We start from the raw sequence: 19,494 nt of genomic DNA on the forward strand, positions 1-19,494 counted from the left end.
AAGCCCAGAGCTCCCCAAGTCACCCATCAAAGCAGACAAGGAGAACCTGGTACCTCTGACTCTTAGCCCTGCTCCATTATTCCCACTCTTGGGGTCTAGGCCCAGGGCCTCAGGCAGGAAAGTGCTGTTTCTGCCACTAGGAACTCCAGAACCACTGTGCCCCATCCCACAATGGGCTCGTGGTCTGCTTCTCACTCACTCCAATCCAGCCCAACTCTGGGCACAGATCACACCCTGGCTCAGGCCCCTCAAGTACACAGATTCTCAGGAGGGTAGAAAAAATTGAATAGAAGCACTGGTCCTACCCTCCCAACTCTGCAAGAAATAATGCTCTTGATCCTCTCTACTCAGCCAATAAAAACTGAACATGTATCCATTCATCCATCCTTGCGTCAGGCACCAAGCTTAGCCCTTGCAATGAATAAGTCATGGTCCTTGCTCTCAGGAGCTCTCGGTGGGGTGGGAGAAATGGGCAGAGGGAAGAAGATGGTTAGAAGTCCAAGAGAGAAATCAAAGGGAATAGGAGGGAAAGACTTCAGCTTAAAATTGTCCACAGAAAATTGTCTTTTGACCTCACTTTGATTTAGCACTAAAGAGCCCACGATACTTTATCAGTTGGTTCATAGTTCATGTCCTTTCAACAAGCATTTCTCAAGCATTCCCTTTTATCCATCACCAGCTGTGTTCCCAGCTCCATTCTAGTCCTCAGAGGCTCGTCCTCAGAGAAATAGAAAGCCTTCCTGCCTTCAAAATGTTGGCAGACTTACGCACATGCGAGACAATTAGAGAACAATTTAAGTAGGTAGTCAATACACGTTAGCTAGTGCGTATACGATGAACAAGTCAATTGATTATAATCCCAGGACAAAATGTCTGGTGGATAAAAAGCCATCAGGATGAGGAGCAATTAGTGTGGTGGAGAGACTGGGGAAGGCTTCATGGGGAAAGTGAGCTTGAGCTAGAGGGGGTTTAGTTGGACGGAGGACAAAGAAACAAGCCGGGGTTGGCAATATTGGTCAAGAGCCAGCTGCTGTGTTGGGAACAGGAAACCTAGTGGTGAGAGCACATTCAAATTATGGACTCCCTGCCATCAACATTTTGTCCTTAGGGACCTCTCTCCGCTGAATTTCCAAATTCTGTGTAGAGCTTAGACTAGAGGAACACCTCTCAAACCCCCAGGCTAGCAGCATCTACATCAGCTGGGAATTTGTTAGAAATGAAAATTCTCAGGCCTCATTCCCACTGAATCAGAAACCCTGGGGTGGGCCCAGGGGTGCATTTTCCCAATCCCTCCAGGTGGTTCTCAGGGCATGCTGGTTTGAAAACCACTGGGCTACAATCAGTGCTTTTAGACCCTGGCCACTCACTAGATTCACCTGGGAAGCTTTGAAACCCAACGAAGATGCCAGGGCCCCAGGCACAGAGGTTCTGTTGAATGGATCCAGCCATATATTTTTTTAAACTCCCCAGATCACTCTAATATATATCCAGGGCTGAGAGGCACCAGACTAAATGACCTCCAAGTCCTTTCTGACTTCTCATCCTGGGACGGGCTCCGAGGCCGAGTCTCAGATTTTTGTTCTCAGGGATTCCCGGCTCACCAAAATCTCCTGGTGGATTTGCACACATTCAGGGGATATGTTTGGGGTCAGAAAGACCTTTCTGAGATCCTAAAATCTTGAATCTCTTGATGACCAGCTCTCTGATGGTTTGTATGCTGGTCCCACCATCCTCTCTTACTTGCCCGAGGCAAAAACGCTCGGTGCAGATGTTGATTCTCCTACCCCAAACACAAATAAGTGTGCACAAGCACACACTCCCACACACCCTCATCATGCAGTGCTGTAAATATATGTACACACACACAAGAATAACCATATAGGGATATTCAGATCACACCTGAAAATATATACGTGCACACAAATAAACTCACCATCAGAAGTCCCAGACCAGCACACTCAGACTGCTTGGAAAAGGATTCCTCTTGGTGGAAGTTGGGCTGTTTGAATTAAGAAGCACCTCTGTCTTCCCTGTAACCTAGCCTGCTTCAGGGTAGCGCTTGGGGGGCAGGATGTTGGGATTATCTTCTATAAACTACCTGCAGGTAAACCCACAGGGGACCACTGAGTACAGATGCTGAGGATGCCCTTTTTTCTTTTGCAGATTCGAGCCGATGGTCCCCCCCATGGTGGGGTCCAATATGAGATGGTCTCTGTGCTCAAAGATGGGAGCCCCATCCTCCGGGACATGGCCTTCTCCATTGATCAGCGCTACCTATACATTATGTCTGAGAGACAAGTAAGTGCTGACACACATCCCTCCTTTCCAGAGCCCAGGAGGAGCAGATAACCAGTGACCTTTGTTCAGAAACTATTCCATCAAACAAGAGAGACCCCTGGGCCTGCTGCTCAGGGGTCCTAGGAAGCTTTTGCAGGGAGTCAGAGAGAAGCAGTTGGGGCCAGCCACTTCCTGGAGCCTCTCTTTAGGCCGCAGACCCTGTCTCAGCATGTGATGAACAGCCCCACAAGAACGGGCCAGACTGCATGAAGCAGCTTGGTGTGATTAGGAGGTAGATTTACTGCTCCCGAGCCGACAGTCTGCTGCTCAAGGGAGCCAGAGAGGTGTAAATAATCCAGGCCTCCAGGCTGGGAGAGATAGACCCAAGATAGGTCCCCAGAAGGAGATAAAAATCTTGGGCTGAGTCTTAGACTGATGCAGGGTAGAAGCTGGCCAGCTCTGGGAAGCTGCAGCTCTTTCTGCAGAGATGGAAAGGCCTGAGAAATCGAATTCTGTCCTTTTCTGGGTAACACCTGAGTGGATTCCACACCCTCTTGGATGAAATGTTATTCCTTTGGGTTATATTTGACCTGAATATGTGGGAGCAGAGAGAAGGCAAATGCAGGGAGAGCCATGGTGAAGGACAAGAGAAGGACAGGGGATCCCCCAAATCAGTGGAGGCGCAGGAAGCAAAGCTTAGACCTTAGGAAAGGCTGGTACCTTCCATTCATTCAGTCAGCAGGTCAACAGTCAGCAGGACTGGTGATCTTGACGTTGACCTGAACATGGTAAGTAAGATAAAGGCCAAAGAAAAAGGGGAAGGACTGTGAATCTGTTTTGGTGCTGGGGACACTGACTTAGAGGCTAGACAAGGACGTGGCGCTGGAGGACCAGTGAGCTTTCTCAGGGTACCTCCCCACTCAGGTGTCATTCTCGAAATACTCTGCAAAGATTCCAGGTGTCTGTCATCAAGTTCACCCTGCCTAGAGTTCTCTTTCCCTCCTCCCTTTTTGTATGTGTGAATTCTGAATCGGGGACAAGGGATGAGTGGAGGAAGGAAGAGGTGAATGGGCACATGATGGCATAAGGGAAGCAGGGATGCAACTTTAACTTGAAAATTAGTTCCTGAGAAGAGATGACACAAACCATATGCTAATTGTATGCAAATTACATCCAGATCCTCTTGAACCCACCTGTCTTTTTACCTTCTTTCTTGTAACCCCCATGGTTGAGGCGTAAACAAGTCCAGATGCAAACTTGTAACCCTAAAAAAAAAAAATTACTGGGCATGTATTTATGGGGAACAATGTACTGGAATAACATCAAAATGAATGGGACTTGGTCACTACCTTTAAGTTGCTTACAGTCTAACAAGGAAATCTTTATCATCAGATTGGAGGCTATAAATCCTCTGCCTTTCCTTCCTATTTTTCTTTGTTTATAAGACAAAAGGTTATTTCTTAAACAAAACTGATAGGTGGGCACCATACAAATTCAAACAGTACATACAGAAAAGGAAATAACAAGTTCCCAAACCCCACACCCCCAAATGTAACACCATGTTAACATTTGATGAACACCATTCCAGATGCTTCTGCAGAAATATTTACAGATAGAAGGGTGGGTGGAGAGATAGCCCCCTAGACCGGTGCATTAAAGGATAGTCACTGGGATCAAATAGACCTACGTTAATATATTTTCGAAAGACGTTATGTATGGCCGAGGACCAGGCTGGTAACTCTGGATAAAAATTCTTTCTTGGGTTCTCTGAACCCCATGAAGTAGAAAAGCAGAGACAGCAAATAGAAGTGACCAGTGAGACCTCAGTGGAACTGAGACGATGCCAAGGCACATATTTGGGCTGCATATCTTGTAGTCAAATGAGATGCTTTCTGAAATTGAATTCAAAACGTGGCCAAAGAGGAGGGCTGGAGGCTGATAAGTGGCCTTCAGAGAATACAATGACCTCTTGAAACCATATCTGATGTCCTCTCTGAGAGCATCAGCTCTGGCTAAACCAAGTGTCGGCATAGCTTATTTCTAAATAATCCCTCCTTTGGTCTCATCTTCTGCATCTGCTGCCTGGTGCCTGTCAGTTGGCGCCAAACAGAAGGGCTCAGTAGTAGCCAGTCATGCTGAGCAGATATAGGAAGAATTTGGGTTGAATGCCATGGGGCTATCTTGAATCAGGTGAGATATTAGTCAAGGGAGATCCCTATGCCAGGTGGAGCCGTGAACAGCGGGCAGAGTCGGAGGGGGACTGGTGGTGGAGCTCGGAGGCCTGTCACTTGGAGAGCCGCAGGCCATGGGGCAGTAGGTAGCCCGGTGATTTCACCAGGGGCTGGGTCCAGGGTTGAAGGCCAGGAACACCTCAGGAGGGCCATCTGTCTGAGGCCAAGCGACCAAGAGTACACCGGGCGTTCACAGACAGCTCGGACCTCTTAAAGGAAACAGTTGAATGTGTGGCAAGAGAACAGTCAATGGAAATGAAGTCAAATGACACGGGTTCTAGATCAGCTTTTGCTCTAACTGAGGTCTGAAGCTCTCAACATTTTATAACCGGGTGGCCTTAGACAAGTCACGTCACTTCAGTATGTCTTACAAGGGTCGCTGTGAGGCTTGGCTGAGACAGCAAGAGGGGAATTCCTTTCACACCACCTCACGCACCGAGAATACTCATTGTTCAGATTCCTCACGGCCTGTCCCTGCTTTCAGCCTTCATGATCCCATTACTCAGGAGGGTGGTGACCCTGGGTGGTGGTTAGGAGGAAGCTAAGTGGCGGCACACCCGGCAGGCCTCAGGCCGAGCCAGGAGGCCTGTGTCCTAGCCCTGGCCTCCCTCTAACCAGCTGGCTGACCTAGACCCTGAACTTCGCAGGGACTCAATTTCCTCAGCTTGAAGGATGGAGATAATAAATCGAACTCTCTAGAGGCTCTTTCAGACCTTAAAGAGACTTGTCTAAGGTCTTGGGATCAGGACTCTTCTCCGTCTCCAGAAGACAAACCCCAAAGCACAGGAAACAGCATCGAGGTTAGACCAAAAGAACTTTCTTAACGAGTTTTATGAGTCCCTGCATGCCCATATGAACTCCTTCCCCGAAGGGTAAACACTGCAATGAGGGTAGAAACGCTGGCGTCTATGGATAAGCAGATTCCTGTTTTGAGGCAGTCATTTAACAATTTGGAGTTCCCTAAAAGACCTAAGACCTTATAAGACACCGTGGGAATGGGGTTTCCCACCGCCTCACTTTCCAGTAAATCTCTGGGCAGCCTGCTCTCACCCCTGCCTTCACCACGTCCCCAGCTCGTCTCCCTGTTCCCCTCCCCCTCCCCCAAATCATGGCATCTATTGTATCCTTGATGCCACGAGAGAGTAGAACCAAGTCTCTGCCCTCCAGTTCTGCCTAGACAGGTTTTCATCTCCCCACAGAGCTAGAACAATCCAGTATGGGCTCATGTGCGCGCGCTCTCTCTCTCTCTCTCTCCCTCTCTCTCTCTCTCAGTTAATTAAATGTAATTAAGAAATAGGACTAGTAAGAAGTGTTGGGTCGTTAGTGCCACTGCCTAACAAGTCGATGTTAATGTACTGTTAATAGACCCAATGCTGGCCAGTCCCAGGGGAACATTTGGGAACCAATTCCCCGATCCTACTAATTGCCCAGGTGCTCCACGGATAGGATGCCTGACTCTTCCCTACAAAGTGCACCCCAGCTTCCTCAACAGCGAATCGACCGGCAGATGTTATGGGAGGGAATTCAAGTCGCTACCATATCCTCAGTGTCTAATGGAAGTCAGACGGTGGGACCAGGGAGAATCAGGCGACGAGCCAAGTAAAAAAGCAAGTCACAAGATGAAAAGAAACTTGATAGCCCCAGTTTCCACCCAACTTGTCAGCCTGGCCACTCCCAGAAAGGGAATCTAACTCTATACTCAGGGTAGATGGGAAAAATGTATGGGGATGGAAGCAATTATTCTATTTTATACTTTAATTAGTTTGAATTAGCAGAGGGAATAGAGGCATAAAATGATCTAGTGAAGGGTGAAATGGAAAAAGGGAGTCATAGTGGAGAATGGCTCCATGTAGGCTGGAAAGGGCCTTGGGAACGGCAGAAAGGCTGGTGATGGGTGTGTGCGTGTGTGTGTTTAGGGTGGCTGAGGACATGGGATGCTGCTGTCTATTTCGAGGCCTGGAGAGGCAAGATAGCATAGTGGTTAAGAGTGGGAGCATGGGAGTCAGACCGCCTTGCACACAATCTGACACCGCTTGTTAGGCATATGGCCTTGAGAATGTTATTTCACCTCTCTACACCTCGATTTCTTCATCTGTATAGTGGGCCTAATAATGGTGACTGTTGTGAGGATCGAGAGACTATATATAAATTACCTAGCACTGTGTCTGACACACAGTCAGTGCTTTCAATAAGTGGTAATGATCATTATCATTATCGTATTGTCATTCGTAGTATTATTAGAACTTCTGAGACCCCAGAGAGGGCTAGAAGCATCTCCACTATAAATTACGGCTGAGACAGAGATCCCAGTCTCAGGCAAACACCTCCAACCTGACTTTCCTGCTGCTCCCTCCCAAGGGACACCTCAGAAGCCTCTGGCCTGGCCTAATGACAGCATCCGACTAAGTCGCTCATAATCTGCTATTTATTTTTAAAATCCAGGAATGTGCCCAGCAGACTAAACAGTCCTGGTCCCCTTGATACAGGCGAAGGCAGCCCTGGGCTCATGTGTGAGGCCCGGGAGGCCAGTATTCCAGGCATCTGTGGAGAGAAGGGAGGGGGACCCTGAGCCCTGGTCATCTCCCAAGCCTCCAGGCCCCTGTCTGGCTGCATGTGTGGGCACTGGGCCAGAAAGGGGCTATCCCTGGGGCTTTCCATGTCTGGCCTCACCAAGTAAGTAAGCAGGCCTCAAGCTCATTGCAGTAGATGGGGCTGCCATTCTCCAAACAGTGGACACTCAGACCCCAGTTCTGAATGCCCATATGTATGTCAGTTACCGGCACACATTCTGGTTATTTACTACTATGTAACAAACCACTTCAAAATTGACAGGCATAAAACAACCACTCCCACATGCTCACAAAACTATGCAAGTCAGGAGTTCAGACAGGGTGCACCGAAGAGGGCTTTTCTCTTCTCAGCAACATCTGGATTGGAGCCTCTGCTGGGATGGCATGAATGGGCTGGGGTGACTGGAATGATTAGGGCTAGAATGATCTGGAAGCACGTCCTCTCACATGTCTGGCAGCTGGGAACTAGAAGGCTGGGATCAGCTGGGACTGTCGGCCAGGGTACCTTAGGCAAGGCCTCTCCCTGTGTCTTGGGCTTCCTCACAGCATGGTGGCCTCAAGATGGTCAGACATCCTGAGCATGGTAGCTCATGGCAGACATGGCCGCTCAGGGCTCCAAGAGTGAGTATTCCCACAAATAAGGTCGAAATGTTATTGCCTTTTTTTACGACTTAGCCTTAGAAGTCATATTCGTTCTCTCTTCTACCTGACTCTTCACCTCTCTACCGCCCATCACCCCAGCTGATTCTGATGGGTGTGGCCCATGACCATGCTTTGAGAAACAAGGCACAGGGAAGGTAAATACATGGTTTCCTGTCTCCCAAGTTGTGAACCATAGAGCATCAGAGCTGGTAAGGACTTCAAAGCTCACCCATACTGACCCCAGATGGGAAGTATGAGGCCCATAGGACATGCAGCAGGCTAGCTGCCCTTTCAGCCTTGTACAACACCCGACACCTAAGACCAGAGTCACCAGAGCTGGTCTGATTTCTCTGAACTCACAGGGAAATGCCAGTGGCTTTAAAGCTTGCTGTTGATGGACTGAAGGTTGTGTTAAGTCCTAAACAAGACCCACATCAAAGGTGGCTCTGAAAGTGCTTCTGGGAAGCCTTTGAGGGAATCCATCAGGAACAGGGACACACTGCCTGGAAATTGCCCAGACGATGGCATGTGATTTTAAGGGCTGTCCCGGGCAGTCTTCCTGTGCAGTGTTGCATCAGTCCACTCAGAAGATGGTCCTGCTGGAGGATCCACCATCTCATGCAGGGCAATGGGACTTTACCCTCACGGATGACAGGAAAGTAACTTTTTAATCACCCCTATCTTAAGTAATTTCAGAGAGTTGAGGGAAGAAGAACTTTGGCCTGGAGTTATTAGCAATCAGAATTCTTTGGAAAGATTATGAAGCTATCCTTCTCTGAAGGTCTCAAGTGCAGAAGAGACATCCCTGCCCCTCAGCTCCTTGCACTGGTTTAAGACCCTGCCTGGGGTGGGGAGAGGGCTGGAAGGACACAGACCAGACGCCTCTAGCATGCCACCCTGGCAGTGTCCAGCCAGCTTCACTAGAGAACGAATGTTGGTGTCCTTGGTTTGGGGGAGGGCCTGTCGACTCTAAACCTGGACCTAGGGCCAAAAATAAGAAGCATTTTCAAAGGGCCTATTGTGACGTAAGGGCAGTAAGTCTCTCACCTGTGACCAAAGCCACTGAACTGCCAAGCCCCTAGGCATCTGAAGACTTGGGGAGGGGGGAGGGGAAGAAAAAACTCTGGGGAGCCATACTTCCAGATGTCCCCTGCTCATTTATTTTGACATCTCAGACTATTATTTTGATTGTGCACATTTGTTTAGTCCTGGCGATAAGGCTTCCCAGGGTGCAGGCAGAGCGTGCCAAGGTGTATTTTTACAAGGCGGTCAGAAGTCTTAGTAACAGGAGCTCTCCCTTCTGCCTGAGCCTGGAGGCCTGGGCTGAGCCACAGGGGGGAGAGAATTTGAGGAGGCAGGGGCTGGAGCAGAGCCTGAGGGACTTTGGGGAGAATTACAGAGTTTGCGGATTAGGAAAGTGAGGATAAGCGAATTTCTGCTGTACTTTTGTTTTCAAATGTGTCACTTTCAATCCAAGCCTTTGATGCACATGTGTTTCTGGTTAAGGACCTCAGTGTGGCCCAGGAGCTGAGTGCGCATCTCAGTGTCTTTCCCGAAGGAGGAGGGGAATCTTGCCTCGTGGAGGAGGGCGTTCAGGGACTGGTGACCCTCCTCCAAGCCTGGATTTGATTTTTTTTCCTCTTTCTTTCCCCCCATTTCAACTATCAGGGAACAAAGAAGCTGACACGGAGCTGATTCCCTGGCTATTAATATTCTCATTGGAGCATTTTTTATAAATATTTTCATATGAGGAAAAGGAAATGCAAGCCCACCCTATTAATCAGACGCTTGGCTTGTTGTATTCAAGAGAGAAAACTCCAGCCTCTTATTTAAAAATCCTTTGGTTTGGAAAGAAATGATTGAACACAATGCCCAGGCTGGGAGAACTGGTGCCTAAAAAACTCATTTCTCTAAATGGGCAGGGGGCCTGGAGACTCTTTCTCTAATCCTTGGCAAAGGATGCAATTTCTCCTTCTAGATAGGATTGCTGAATGCTGAGACTCTGATTGCCCAGAATGACATGCCCAGGACCAAAAGATGGGAGATCACTATACCTCAGTACTGGAAGGAAAACCCACTTATTTTAAAGATGAGGAAAATGATGCCCAGAGAGAGGAGTCACTTCCTAGATCATGTTCTGAATTACCAGAAGAGCCAGAATTAATCCTAATTAACCTGGCCCAGCCCAGCATTCTTCTCCCAACTTGACAACAGCTTCACTCAACACAGGCAAGATACAAAACTGGTTGGGTTAAAAGATTTTCAATTAAAAAACATTAAAACAACCCAAGCCCAAGGGAGTCCCTGAAGATGTTCCCAAGGGTCAAATTAAAATAGGGAAAGATCTGCATCTCATTTGCATACACAGACTTATTTATTCAACAGACCGTTAAGTGTCTACCATGTATAATGCATAGAGCTGTCCACTGACAAGTTATTTGCATATGCAGATATAGACAGGGCAGTCTTTCTAAGAAATATTCCAGCAAAAGATCTTATAAATAGGGTTGCCCTGCAGATAGGTACTGTCCTGATTTCTTTCTGCTCTTTGCAATGCAACAACAGCACTGTTAAATGTGCTTTTTTTTTTTTAACATCTTTATTGGAGTATAATTGCTTTACAATTGTGTTAGTTTCTGCTTTATAACAAAGTGAATCAGCTATACATATACATATGTTCCCATATCTCTTCCCTCTTGCGTCTCCCTCCCTCCCACCCTCCCTGTCCCACCCCTCTAGGTGGTCACAAAGCACCGAGCTGATCTCCTTGTGCTATACGGCTGCTTCCCACTAGCTATCTATTTTACATTTGGTAGAGTATATATGTCCATGCCAGTCTCTCACTTCGTCCCAGCTTACCCTTCCTGCTCCCCATATCCTCGAGTCCATTCTCTAGTAGTTCTGTGTCTTTATTCCCATCTTGCCCCTAGGTTCTTCACGACCTTTTTTTTTTTCTTAGATTCCATATATATGTGTTAGCATACGGTATTTGTTTTTCACTTTCTGACTTACTTCACTCTGTATGACAGACTCTAGGTCCATCCACCTCACTACAAATAACTCAATTTCGTTTCTTTTTATGCCTGAGTAATATTCCATTGTATATATGTGCCACATGTTCTTTATCCATTCATCCAATGATGGACACTTAGGTTGCTTCCATGTCCTGGCTATTGTAAATAGAGTTGCAATGAACATTTTGTTACATGACTTTTTGAATTTTGGTTTCCTCAGGGTATATGCCCAGTAGTGGGATTGCTGGGTCGTATGGTAGTTCTATTTTTAGTTTTTTAAGGAACCTCCATACTATTCTCCCACCAACAGTGCAAGAGGGTTCCCTTTTCTCCACACCCTCTCCAGCATTTATTGTTTCTAGATTTTTTGATGATGGCCATTCTGACTGGTGTGAGATGATATCTCATTGTAGTTTTGATTTGCATTTCTCTAATGATTAATGATGTTGAGCATTCTTTCATGTGTTTGTTGGCAGTCTGTATATCTTCTTTGGAGAAATGTCTATTTAGGTCTTCTGCCCATTTTTGGATTGGGTTGTTTGTTTTTTTGTTATTGAGCTGCATGAGCTGCTTGTAAATCTTGGAGATTAATCCTTTGTCAGTTGCTTCATTTGCAAATATTTTCTCCCATTCTGAGGGTTGTCTTTTCATCTTGTTTATGGTTTCCTTTGCTGTGCAAAGTTTTTAAGTTTCATTAGGTCCCATTTGTTTATTTTTGTTTATATTTCCATTTCTCTAGGAGGTGGGTCAAAAAGGATCTTGCTGTGATTTATGTCATAGAGTGTTCTGCCTATGTTTTCCTCTAGTGTTTGATAGTGTCTGGCCTTACATTTAGGTCTTTAGTCCATTTTGAGTTTATTTTTGTGTATGGTGTTAGGGAGTGTTCTAATCTCATACTTTTACATGTACCTGTCCAGTTTTCCCAGAACCACTTATTGAAGAGGCTGTCTTTTCTCCACTGTATATTCTTGCCTCCTTTATCAAAGATAAGGTGACCATATGTGCGTGGGTTTATCTCTGGGCTTTCTATCCTGTTCCATTGATCTATCTTTCTGTTTTTGTGCCAGTACCATACTGTCTTGATTACTGTAGCTTTGTAGTATAGTCTGAAGTCAGGGAGCCTGATTCCTCCAGCTCCATTTTTCATTCTCAAGATTGCTTTGGCTATTCGGGGTCTTTTGTGTTTCCATACAAATTGTGAAATTTTTTGTTCTAGTTCTGTGAAAAATGCCAGTGGTAGTTTGATAGGGATTGCATTGAATCTGTAGATTGCCTTGGGTAGTAGAGTCATTTTCACAATGTTGATTCTTCCAATCCAAGAACATGGTATATCTCTCCATTATTTGTATCATCTTTAATTTCTTTCATCAGTGTCTTATAATTTTCTGCATACAGGTCTTTTGTCTACTTAGGTAGGTTTATTCCTAGATATTTTAATCTTTTTGTTGCATTTCTAAGAATTTGTCCATTTCTTCCAGGTTGTCCATTTTATTGGCATAGAGTTGCTTGTAGTAATCTCTCATGATCCTTTGTATTTCTGCAGTGTCAGTTGTTACTTCTCCTTTTCCATTTCAAATTCTATTGATTTGAGTCTTCTCCCTTTTTTTCTTGATGAGTCTGGCTAATGGTTTATCAATTTATCTCAAAGAACCAGCTTTTAGTTTTATTGATCTTTGCTATTGTTCCCTTCATTTCTTTTTCATTTATTTCTGATCTGATCTTTATGATTTCTTTCCTTCTGCTAATTTTGGGGTTTTTTTGTTCTTCTTTCTCTAATTGCTTTAGGTGCAAGATTAGGTTGTTTATTTGAGATGTTTCCTGTTTCTTATTGTAGGATTGTATTGCTACAAACTTCCCTCTTAGGTCTGCCTTTGCTGCATCCCATAGGTTTTGGGTCGTCATGTCTCCATTGTCATTTGTTTCTAGGTATTTTTTGATTTCCTCTTTGATTTCTTCAGTGATCACTTGGTTATTAATTAGTGTATTGTTTAGCCTCCATGTGTTTGTATTTTTTACAGATCTTTTCCTGTAGTTGATATCTAGTCTCATAGCATTGTTGTCAGAAAAGATACTTGATATGATTTCAATTTTCTTAAATTTACCAAGGCTTGATTTATGATCTAAGATATGATCTATCCTGGAGAATGTTCCATGAGCACTTGAGAAAAATGTGTATTCTGTTGTTTTTGGATGGAGTGTCCTATAAATATCAATTAAGTCCATCTTGTTTAATGTATCATTTAAAGCTTGTGTTTCCTTATTTATTTTCATTTTGAATGATCTGTCCATTGGTGAAAGTGGGGTGTTAAAGTCCCCTACTATGATTATGTTACTCTCAATTTCCCCTTTTATGGGTTTTAGTATTTGCCTTATGTATTGAGGTGCTCCTATGTTGGGTGCATAAATATTTACAATTGTTATATCTTCTTCTTGGATTGATCCCTTGATCATTATGTACTGTCCTTCTTTGTCCCTTGTAATAGTCTTTATTTTAAAGTCTATTTTGTCTGATATGAGAATTGCTACTCCAGGTTTCTTTTGATTTGCATTTGCATGGAATATCTTTTTCCATCCCCTCACTTTCAGTCTGAATGTGTCCCTAGGTCTGAAGTGCATCTCTTATAGACAGCATATATATGGGTCTTGTTTTTGTATCCATTCAGCCAGTCTGTGTCTTTTGGTTGGAGCATTTAATCCATTTACATTTAAGGTAATTATCAATATGTATGTTCCTATTCCCATTTTCTTAATTGTTTTGGGTTTGTTATTTTAGGTCTTTTCCTTCTCTTGTGTTTCCTGCCTAGAGAAGTTCCTTTAGCATTTGTTGTAAAGCTGGTTTGGTGCTGCTGAACTCTCTCAGCTTTTGCTTGTCTGTGAAGGTTTTAATTTCTCCATCAAATCTGAATGATATCCTTGCTGGGTAGAGTAATCTTGGTTGTAGGTTTTTCTCCTTCATCACTTTGAATATGTCCTGCCAGTCCCTTCTGGCTTGCAGAGTTTCTGCTGAAAGATCAGCTGTTAACCTTATGGGGATTCCCTTGTGTGTTATTTGTTATTTTTCCCTTGCTGCTTTTAATATGTTTTCTTTGTATTTAATTTTTGATAGTTTGATTAATATGTGTCTAGGCATGTTTCTCATTGGATTTATCCTGTATGGGACTCTCTGTGCTTCTTAAATGTGCTTTTATAGAGAAATAAATAAAATATAATCCCTGCCCTCAGGGAGGCCACATTCTGGTGGGGAAGAACGATATATAGATAAATTACAATATAGAGTGAGCAGTGCTACAGCAGAGATATACAATGTGCTCCGTGACAGAAGTAACTCATACTAATCATGAAGAGCCCTGTCCTTGTCCCTCCATACTTGTGGTCACTCAGAGGACGCACCCTCTCTCTGACACAGCAATCCAGAGCTGGTAGAGCTTCAGAGACTGTCTAGTGAAAGGCAGTCCTTCCTTTTATAGATGAGGACAGGAGACCTGAGGGGGAAGTAACTCTTGAGACCTTGAGATGGGAGTATCTACCAAGCCAGGGTGTGAAGAACAAGATAGTGGTTGATGATGGGCAGTTTCCTGGCGTCCATGAAGAGCATGGGCTCTAGAGGCTGCCTGCCAGCCTGCCTAGTTTCAAGTCCTGTTTCCACCACTTACTGCTGTGTGACCTTAGGCAAGTTGCTTCACCTCTCTGTGCTTCACTTTCCTCACCTTTAAAATGGGAATAATTATGACATCTGCTTGAGGATTAAATTAAATGAATTAGTACATTAAAAAGCACTCTGAAAAGTTACCTGGCACATATTACCTGCTTAATAAATGTTAGTAGTAGTAATTATATTTTTATGGTTGTGCCCCCATGCATAATCTCCAGGCCAAGCCATGCAAATCATGCTCCAAGTATAGCCACACCTAGAAGAGAAACTTAACCACCCTGCCTTGCCTCTCAGCTCTACCTAATTTAAGATGTGTTGAAATCTAACTAACATTTAGGTCGTGTGTTTTTCTTCTTTTAGTTTGCAAACATGACCTCAGCTAATACAACAATCTCCTGGGATAAGTAGTATTGTCCTTACCTTTTTTTTTTTTAACAGATAATAAAACTGAAATTCAATCTGGCTAAGTAATTTTCCCGAGGCCACCAAGCTGGCCAGCAGCAGGGCTAGGATTCCCCCCAACTTCTGAAAGCCCAAGCCTTGTTAACGCGGCTTCTTGAGACGTCGCCCCCTGGCGGCCGCGTGAGTGCAGAAGGACCACCCCTACTGCTCCCTCTCTACCTGCAGCTCTCAAGGCTTCAGACCAGTTCAGACTCACATATCCTCACTTCACACCCTCAAGGACACTGGAGCGTGCACTGTTTTGTTTAGAAAATCAATAAAGGCAAGTGAGCCCTGCCCAGGCCTGACATGTCCAGTCACAGGACATGTCTCTGATGGTCAGAGTGGAGGCCGAGAGGGCACCCGCCCCAGGAAGCTGTGGTTTGTCCTGTGCAGCAGGTCAGACCCCTCACAAGCATGATCTCAGCTCCTTACGGCAACCTTGCAAGACGGGTATTATCACCCCTGTGTGACACGAGAGGAAGTCAAGGGTGGCAAGGTTTAGCGACCAGAACAAGGCTGGTCACAGCCTAGGAGGCAGAGCCAGAGCAGAGGTGCAGGTCCCTGTGCTTGCAAAGGTCCTGCCCCGCCTGCCATCCCCACACCCCCCCAACCAGGGAGGCCCGTTCAAGGTGCCCAGTGGGTGATGTCAGGACTCCCCTGCACTCTTTACCACGATCCGCAGCTCCACCTGTCTGGCAGAGGAACACCTTTGCAAGGAGGGCAGGTGCAGGACACGTGAGAGGCATTGCACGAAGCCGATTCAGCCTCTTAAGTGCAACTTCAAGTGTGGACCAGGCAAATGGGTATAGGCTCCCTAGCTGGCCCTACCCAGGGGTTCTTGGGCTCTAGAAAGCCTTCTGTGTTGCCATCTTGAGTCTCATCCAGCCAGTGCGGGGGTCCCCATAGTGATGCCTCAGAATCCTGCAGCCTGCTTTTTAGCTCCTTACCAGAGCTCTCCCTCACGCTCCCCAAGCTGAGTTTCTGTAATTGAATGTGTTTTATTTAGACCGTAACATTTAGTGCCACTTTGTATTTTCAATTAGGCTTCAGTCAGACGCCGAGAGTCTGATTCGTTTTGTGGTTTTGATCAACGCAAAAGATGGCAACATCAGAGGAGCCGCCGTGAAAAGTTATTTCCATCCACTGATGACTAGGACAGTTGCTGTGATGTGAAGATGCAGCTTTGGAGGTGCCAAGAGATGCACCGGCTGTTAGGGAAGGGGGGGGGAGAAGAGGGGAGTCAGCGAACCCTTGGAAAGAAGCACGATTTAAGGTTCTGAGGTTCACAGCCCGTACTACAGGGTCTCCCCAGAGAGAGTAGGGAGGTGGGTGCTGGGCATTAGGCAACTTGAGGCTCCTTCCTGCAAGGGCAGGGCTCCTGGTGCCCATGCGAGAGGGCCTTTTATCCAGAGCGGTCCCTTGAACACCGGGTTCCCATGATGTGGGAAGCTGATCACTAGTGGATTTCTGCAGATAAAAGTCTCTGAGCTCCTCAGCCAGAAAGGACCCCCATACTGGTTTACAGAAATATTGGAGAGAGGGTTTCCTCACTGCCCGTAACTTCTGACCAGCAGCTCACACATGCTGCCTGTCAGACACGTTTTCTCTCTGGAGCTGGTCCAAGGGACAAAATTTAGAATCCAACTTTGAACTGCCAGGGAGTCGGAGGGGGTGAACTGGGTGGCGGGATGACAGAGGGATGACAGGAGAGTGACGGGGGAGTGGTAAGTTCGGATCCTGCCTTCTGTTAATCATCAAAGGGTCTCACGACTGCATCTGAGTTAAGGCCAACTGGAGCCTCAGTTTCCCCATCGATAAAATGTATTTGAATGTCCCCTGCGGCCGTGACATTTGGTGCATTCTTTGTGGCCCTGAATACGTTTCAAGCAGCGTCTAAGCGCACAGCCCTGGGAGGCTGACCTGGATACGGGGCTGTGTGTGCTTGTGAGACAGGGGTGCGTGGGTGTGAGTGAGTGAGAATAAGCATTGCTCTGTGTTCTGGGGTGTGGAAGGGTAACTACACTAACACGGCTCTTCCGTGCAACGGGGCAGGGCTGTGCTCACTGCGGGAGAAGCCGGTCCGTGCTCCTTCTCCTCGGGGCTTGCTGTTTTTAGAAAAATGTTTGACATTTTTCCAGCTGGCCCTTTGATCTTGCCGTAGCCTGCTCAGCTCAGGAACACAGTGTCTCAGCCACAGTCTTCCTTCATAGCGTGCATGCCGCACAGTTAAATTCCTCGAGCCTCCGCCACTCTGCCTGGAGTCACCTTCCTCACTCCCGCCCCCGGTTACACCCCCGCAACCTCTGCCAACAGGTTGGGGTTTGAAATTTGTACCAGGTACAGGGAGAACTGGCTGTGTCATCAGCGGTGGGTGGCTTAGCAGACAGTCTGGGTTCAGTCTCCATTCCTCAAGTACTGTTTAATGATGAGAAGGGGGAGTTGGTCAGAGATGAGAGTCAGGCGGAAGGAAGATTGGAAAAAGAAAAATGGGCACAGCCAAGAACGATGTCTTAGTTAGCCACTCAGCCACGAAGTAATTCATCAACGACCTTTGAGGTCCTATTGTGCATGCAGAGCTCACCCTCACAAGATCACATATGTAGATTCAGGACACATACACGCATACAGGACGACAGATTTACAGTACAGTATGCAGAGTGCTGGGAATGTGTGAGAGGGTTACCTCTCAGAGCTACCCAACAGAGCCTGAGAGTCAAGGAAGGCTTCCTGGAGGGGGTGATGCTCTAGGTGTATTATGAAAAGAGAGGGGCTCACTGAGTGGAATAAAAAGCAAAAGAGGGCTTCCCTGGTGGCACAGTGGTTGAGAGTCCACCTGCCGATGTAGGGGACACGGGTTCGTGCCCCGGTCCGGGAAGATCCCACATGCCGCGGAGCGGCTGGGCCCGTGAGCCATGGCCGCTGAGCCTGCGCGTCCGGAGCCTGTGCTCCGCAATGGGAGAGGCCACAACAGTGAGAGGCCCGTGTACTGCAAAAAAAAAAAAAAAAAAAGCAAAAGAATCTGAAAAAGAATATATATACATATATATATAACTGAATCACTTTGCTGTATACCTGAAACTAACACAACATTGTAAGTCAACTAGATTTCAGTTGAAAACAAAAAAGCAAAGGAAAAGCATGGAGGCATGAAAGAGTTCAGCCTTTTCAGGGACTGTTCTCCCAAATCTGATATTGCTGGGGCTGAAGGCAAGGGTTAGGAGCATGAGTCCTCACAGAACATCCACAGCACACAGGCGAGCAGCCTGCAGGTGGACTCAACCCACCTACCACCACCAAGATAAAAGGAGACTCAGCCCAAAGAGAAGGCGCCAAAAGCTCCCCCAGCCCTGCTGCTGCAGCACAGAACTTGGGAGGAAACAAGCCTGCACCCAGCTCTCGGTGTCTCTCCTCCACCAGCAGGCCCCCTGGACGGGCTGTGGGGCTGCGCAGCACAGTCAAGAAAACAGATGGCTGGCGCTGGCAGAGCCCCTTCCAACAGCATTCCTCAATGGCAGAGACCTTGCCTGTCTGGGCTGCTTCTGTCCCCCGAAGAGATATTACAGGATTTGGCCCTTGCTAGGTACTCAGTAAACACTTGCTGAAGGTTTGGAAGAGAGGAAGGGGAAGAAGGGAGACAAGAAAAGAGAGAAAAAGGGTGTATGGAAAGGAGGCCTTGTAGGATAATATAAAGAGCTCATCTTTGGAGCCACTTGGGCCTGTATTCTTGGCTCTGCCACTCTTCAGTAGGGCCTGGCTTATCCTCTCTAAGCCTCAGTTTTACCTTCTGAAAAGTGGGAAGAACAATAATACCTGCCTTGTAAGGTTGCTGAGAAGATGCAATGACTAATCCCTGCAAAGTGCTTGGGACAGAGCAAGAGCCAGACCCTGGAAACGGCCCCAGCTAAGCCCCGTCCCTACCCTCTGGTTCACGCGTGACTGTCCTGTTTCTCTGCCACTGAGTGCCCCTCCCCCGACTCCAGCTAACAGGTTGCTCATTTTTCACTCTTCAGTCACCTGCCAGTTGCATCTATTTCTAGCCTCTGTCTTATGAAACAAGAAGAAGGAAGGGAAACAGATAACTGCAGAGGCTCATTTACTAATTGTCAGCTCCTGCCCATCAGCAGAGCTCTGTCTGCTTGTCCCTGGCTACCTAGAAAAATCATTGTGACCTTTTATTTACTGGTGTCAGTTCTTGGCTCCAGGTCTCTCTGCCTCCCCGCTCCCCACCCCCACCCTGCAGCCCACCCTCAGCATCCCCATCCCCAGGCATGGCCTCCTGCCTCTCGTGCTCCATCACACTTAGGATGCGCAAGCTACGCTGGGCCCTCTGAGCCCCCCTGTCTTCATGATCAGAGTCTTAGAAACCTGTGGGGCACAGGGAGGAGGGAGAACCAGAATTATTGACGGTTCCTGCTCAGTGCTCCCTCCAGAGAAGATTTCTGCTGCTGACCCTCTTCTGCAGGCCTCCTCTTCCATCCCAGTTTCACTGTGGAGCTAAACTGAGATTTCGGCCAGTAAGTGACCTGCCCCAGAGTTCTCAGTAAGTCAGCAGTGCTGCCTAGAAGAACATAAGTTTCTCCCAGTTCCTTATCCCAGATTTTGCCCTTTGAGCTTTACCAGGCATCTCCTCTTTTTCATCCATTTCCCCTCAACCTCTGCCACCC

At 46.7% G+C, this 19,494-nt stretch overlaps 1 protein-coding gene across 5 annotated transcripts in view; it reads left to right on the top strand.

The window, feature by feature from the left end:
* PLXNA2 (plexin A2) overlaps positions 1–19,494 on the top strand; it is a 216,721-nt gene that overhangs the window by 94,700 nt on the left and 102,527 nt on the right. For all 5 annotated transcript variants that reach the window (XM_067729109.1, XM_067729108.1, XM_067729110.1 and 2 more), the window contains exon 4: positions 2,164–2,298. In XM_067729109.1, the coding sequence (XP_067585210.1) occupies positions 2,164–2,298 (135 nt within the window). The remainder of the gene's footprint in view (positions 1–2,163; positions 2,299–19,494) is intronic.

This window comes from Pseudorca crassidens, chromosome 2 (assembly GCF_039906515.1).
Source record: "Pseudorca crassidens isolate mPseCra1 chromosome 2, mPseCra1.hap1, whole genome shotgun sequence".
Lineage (NCBI taxonomy): Eukaryota > Metazoa > Chordata > Mammalia > Artiodactyla > Delphinidae > Pseudorca > Pseudorca crassidens.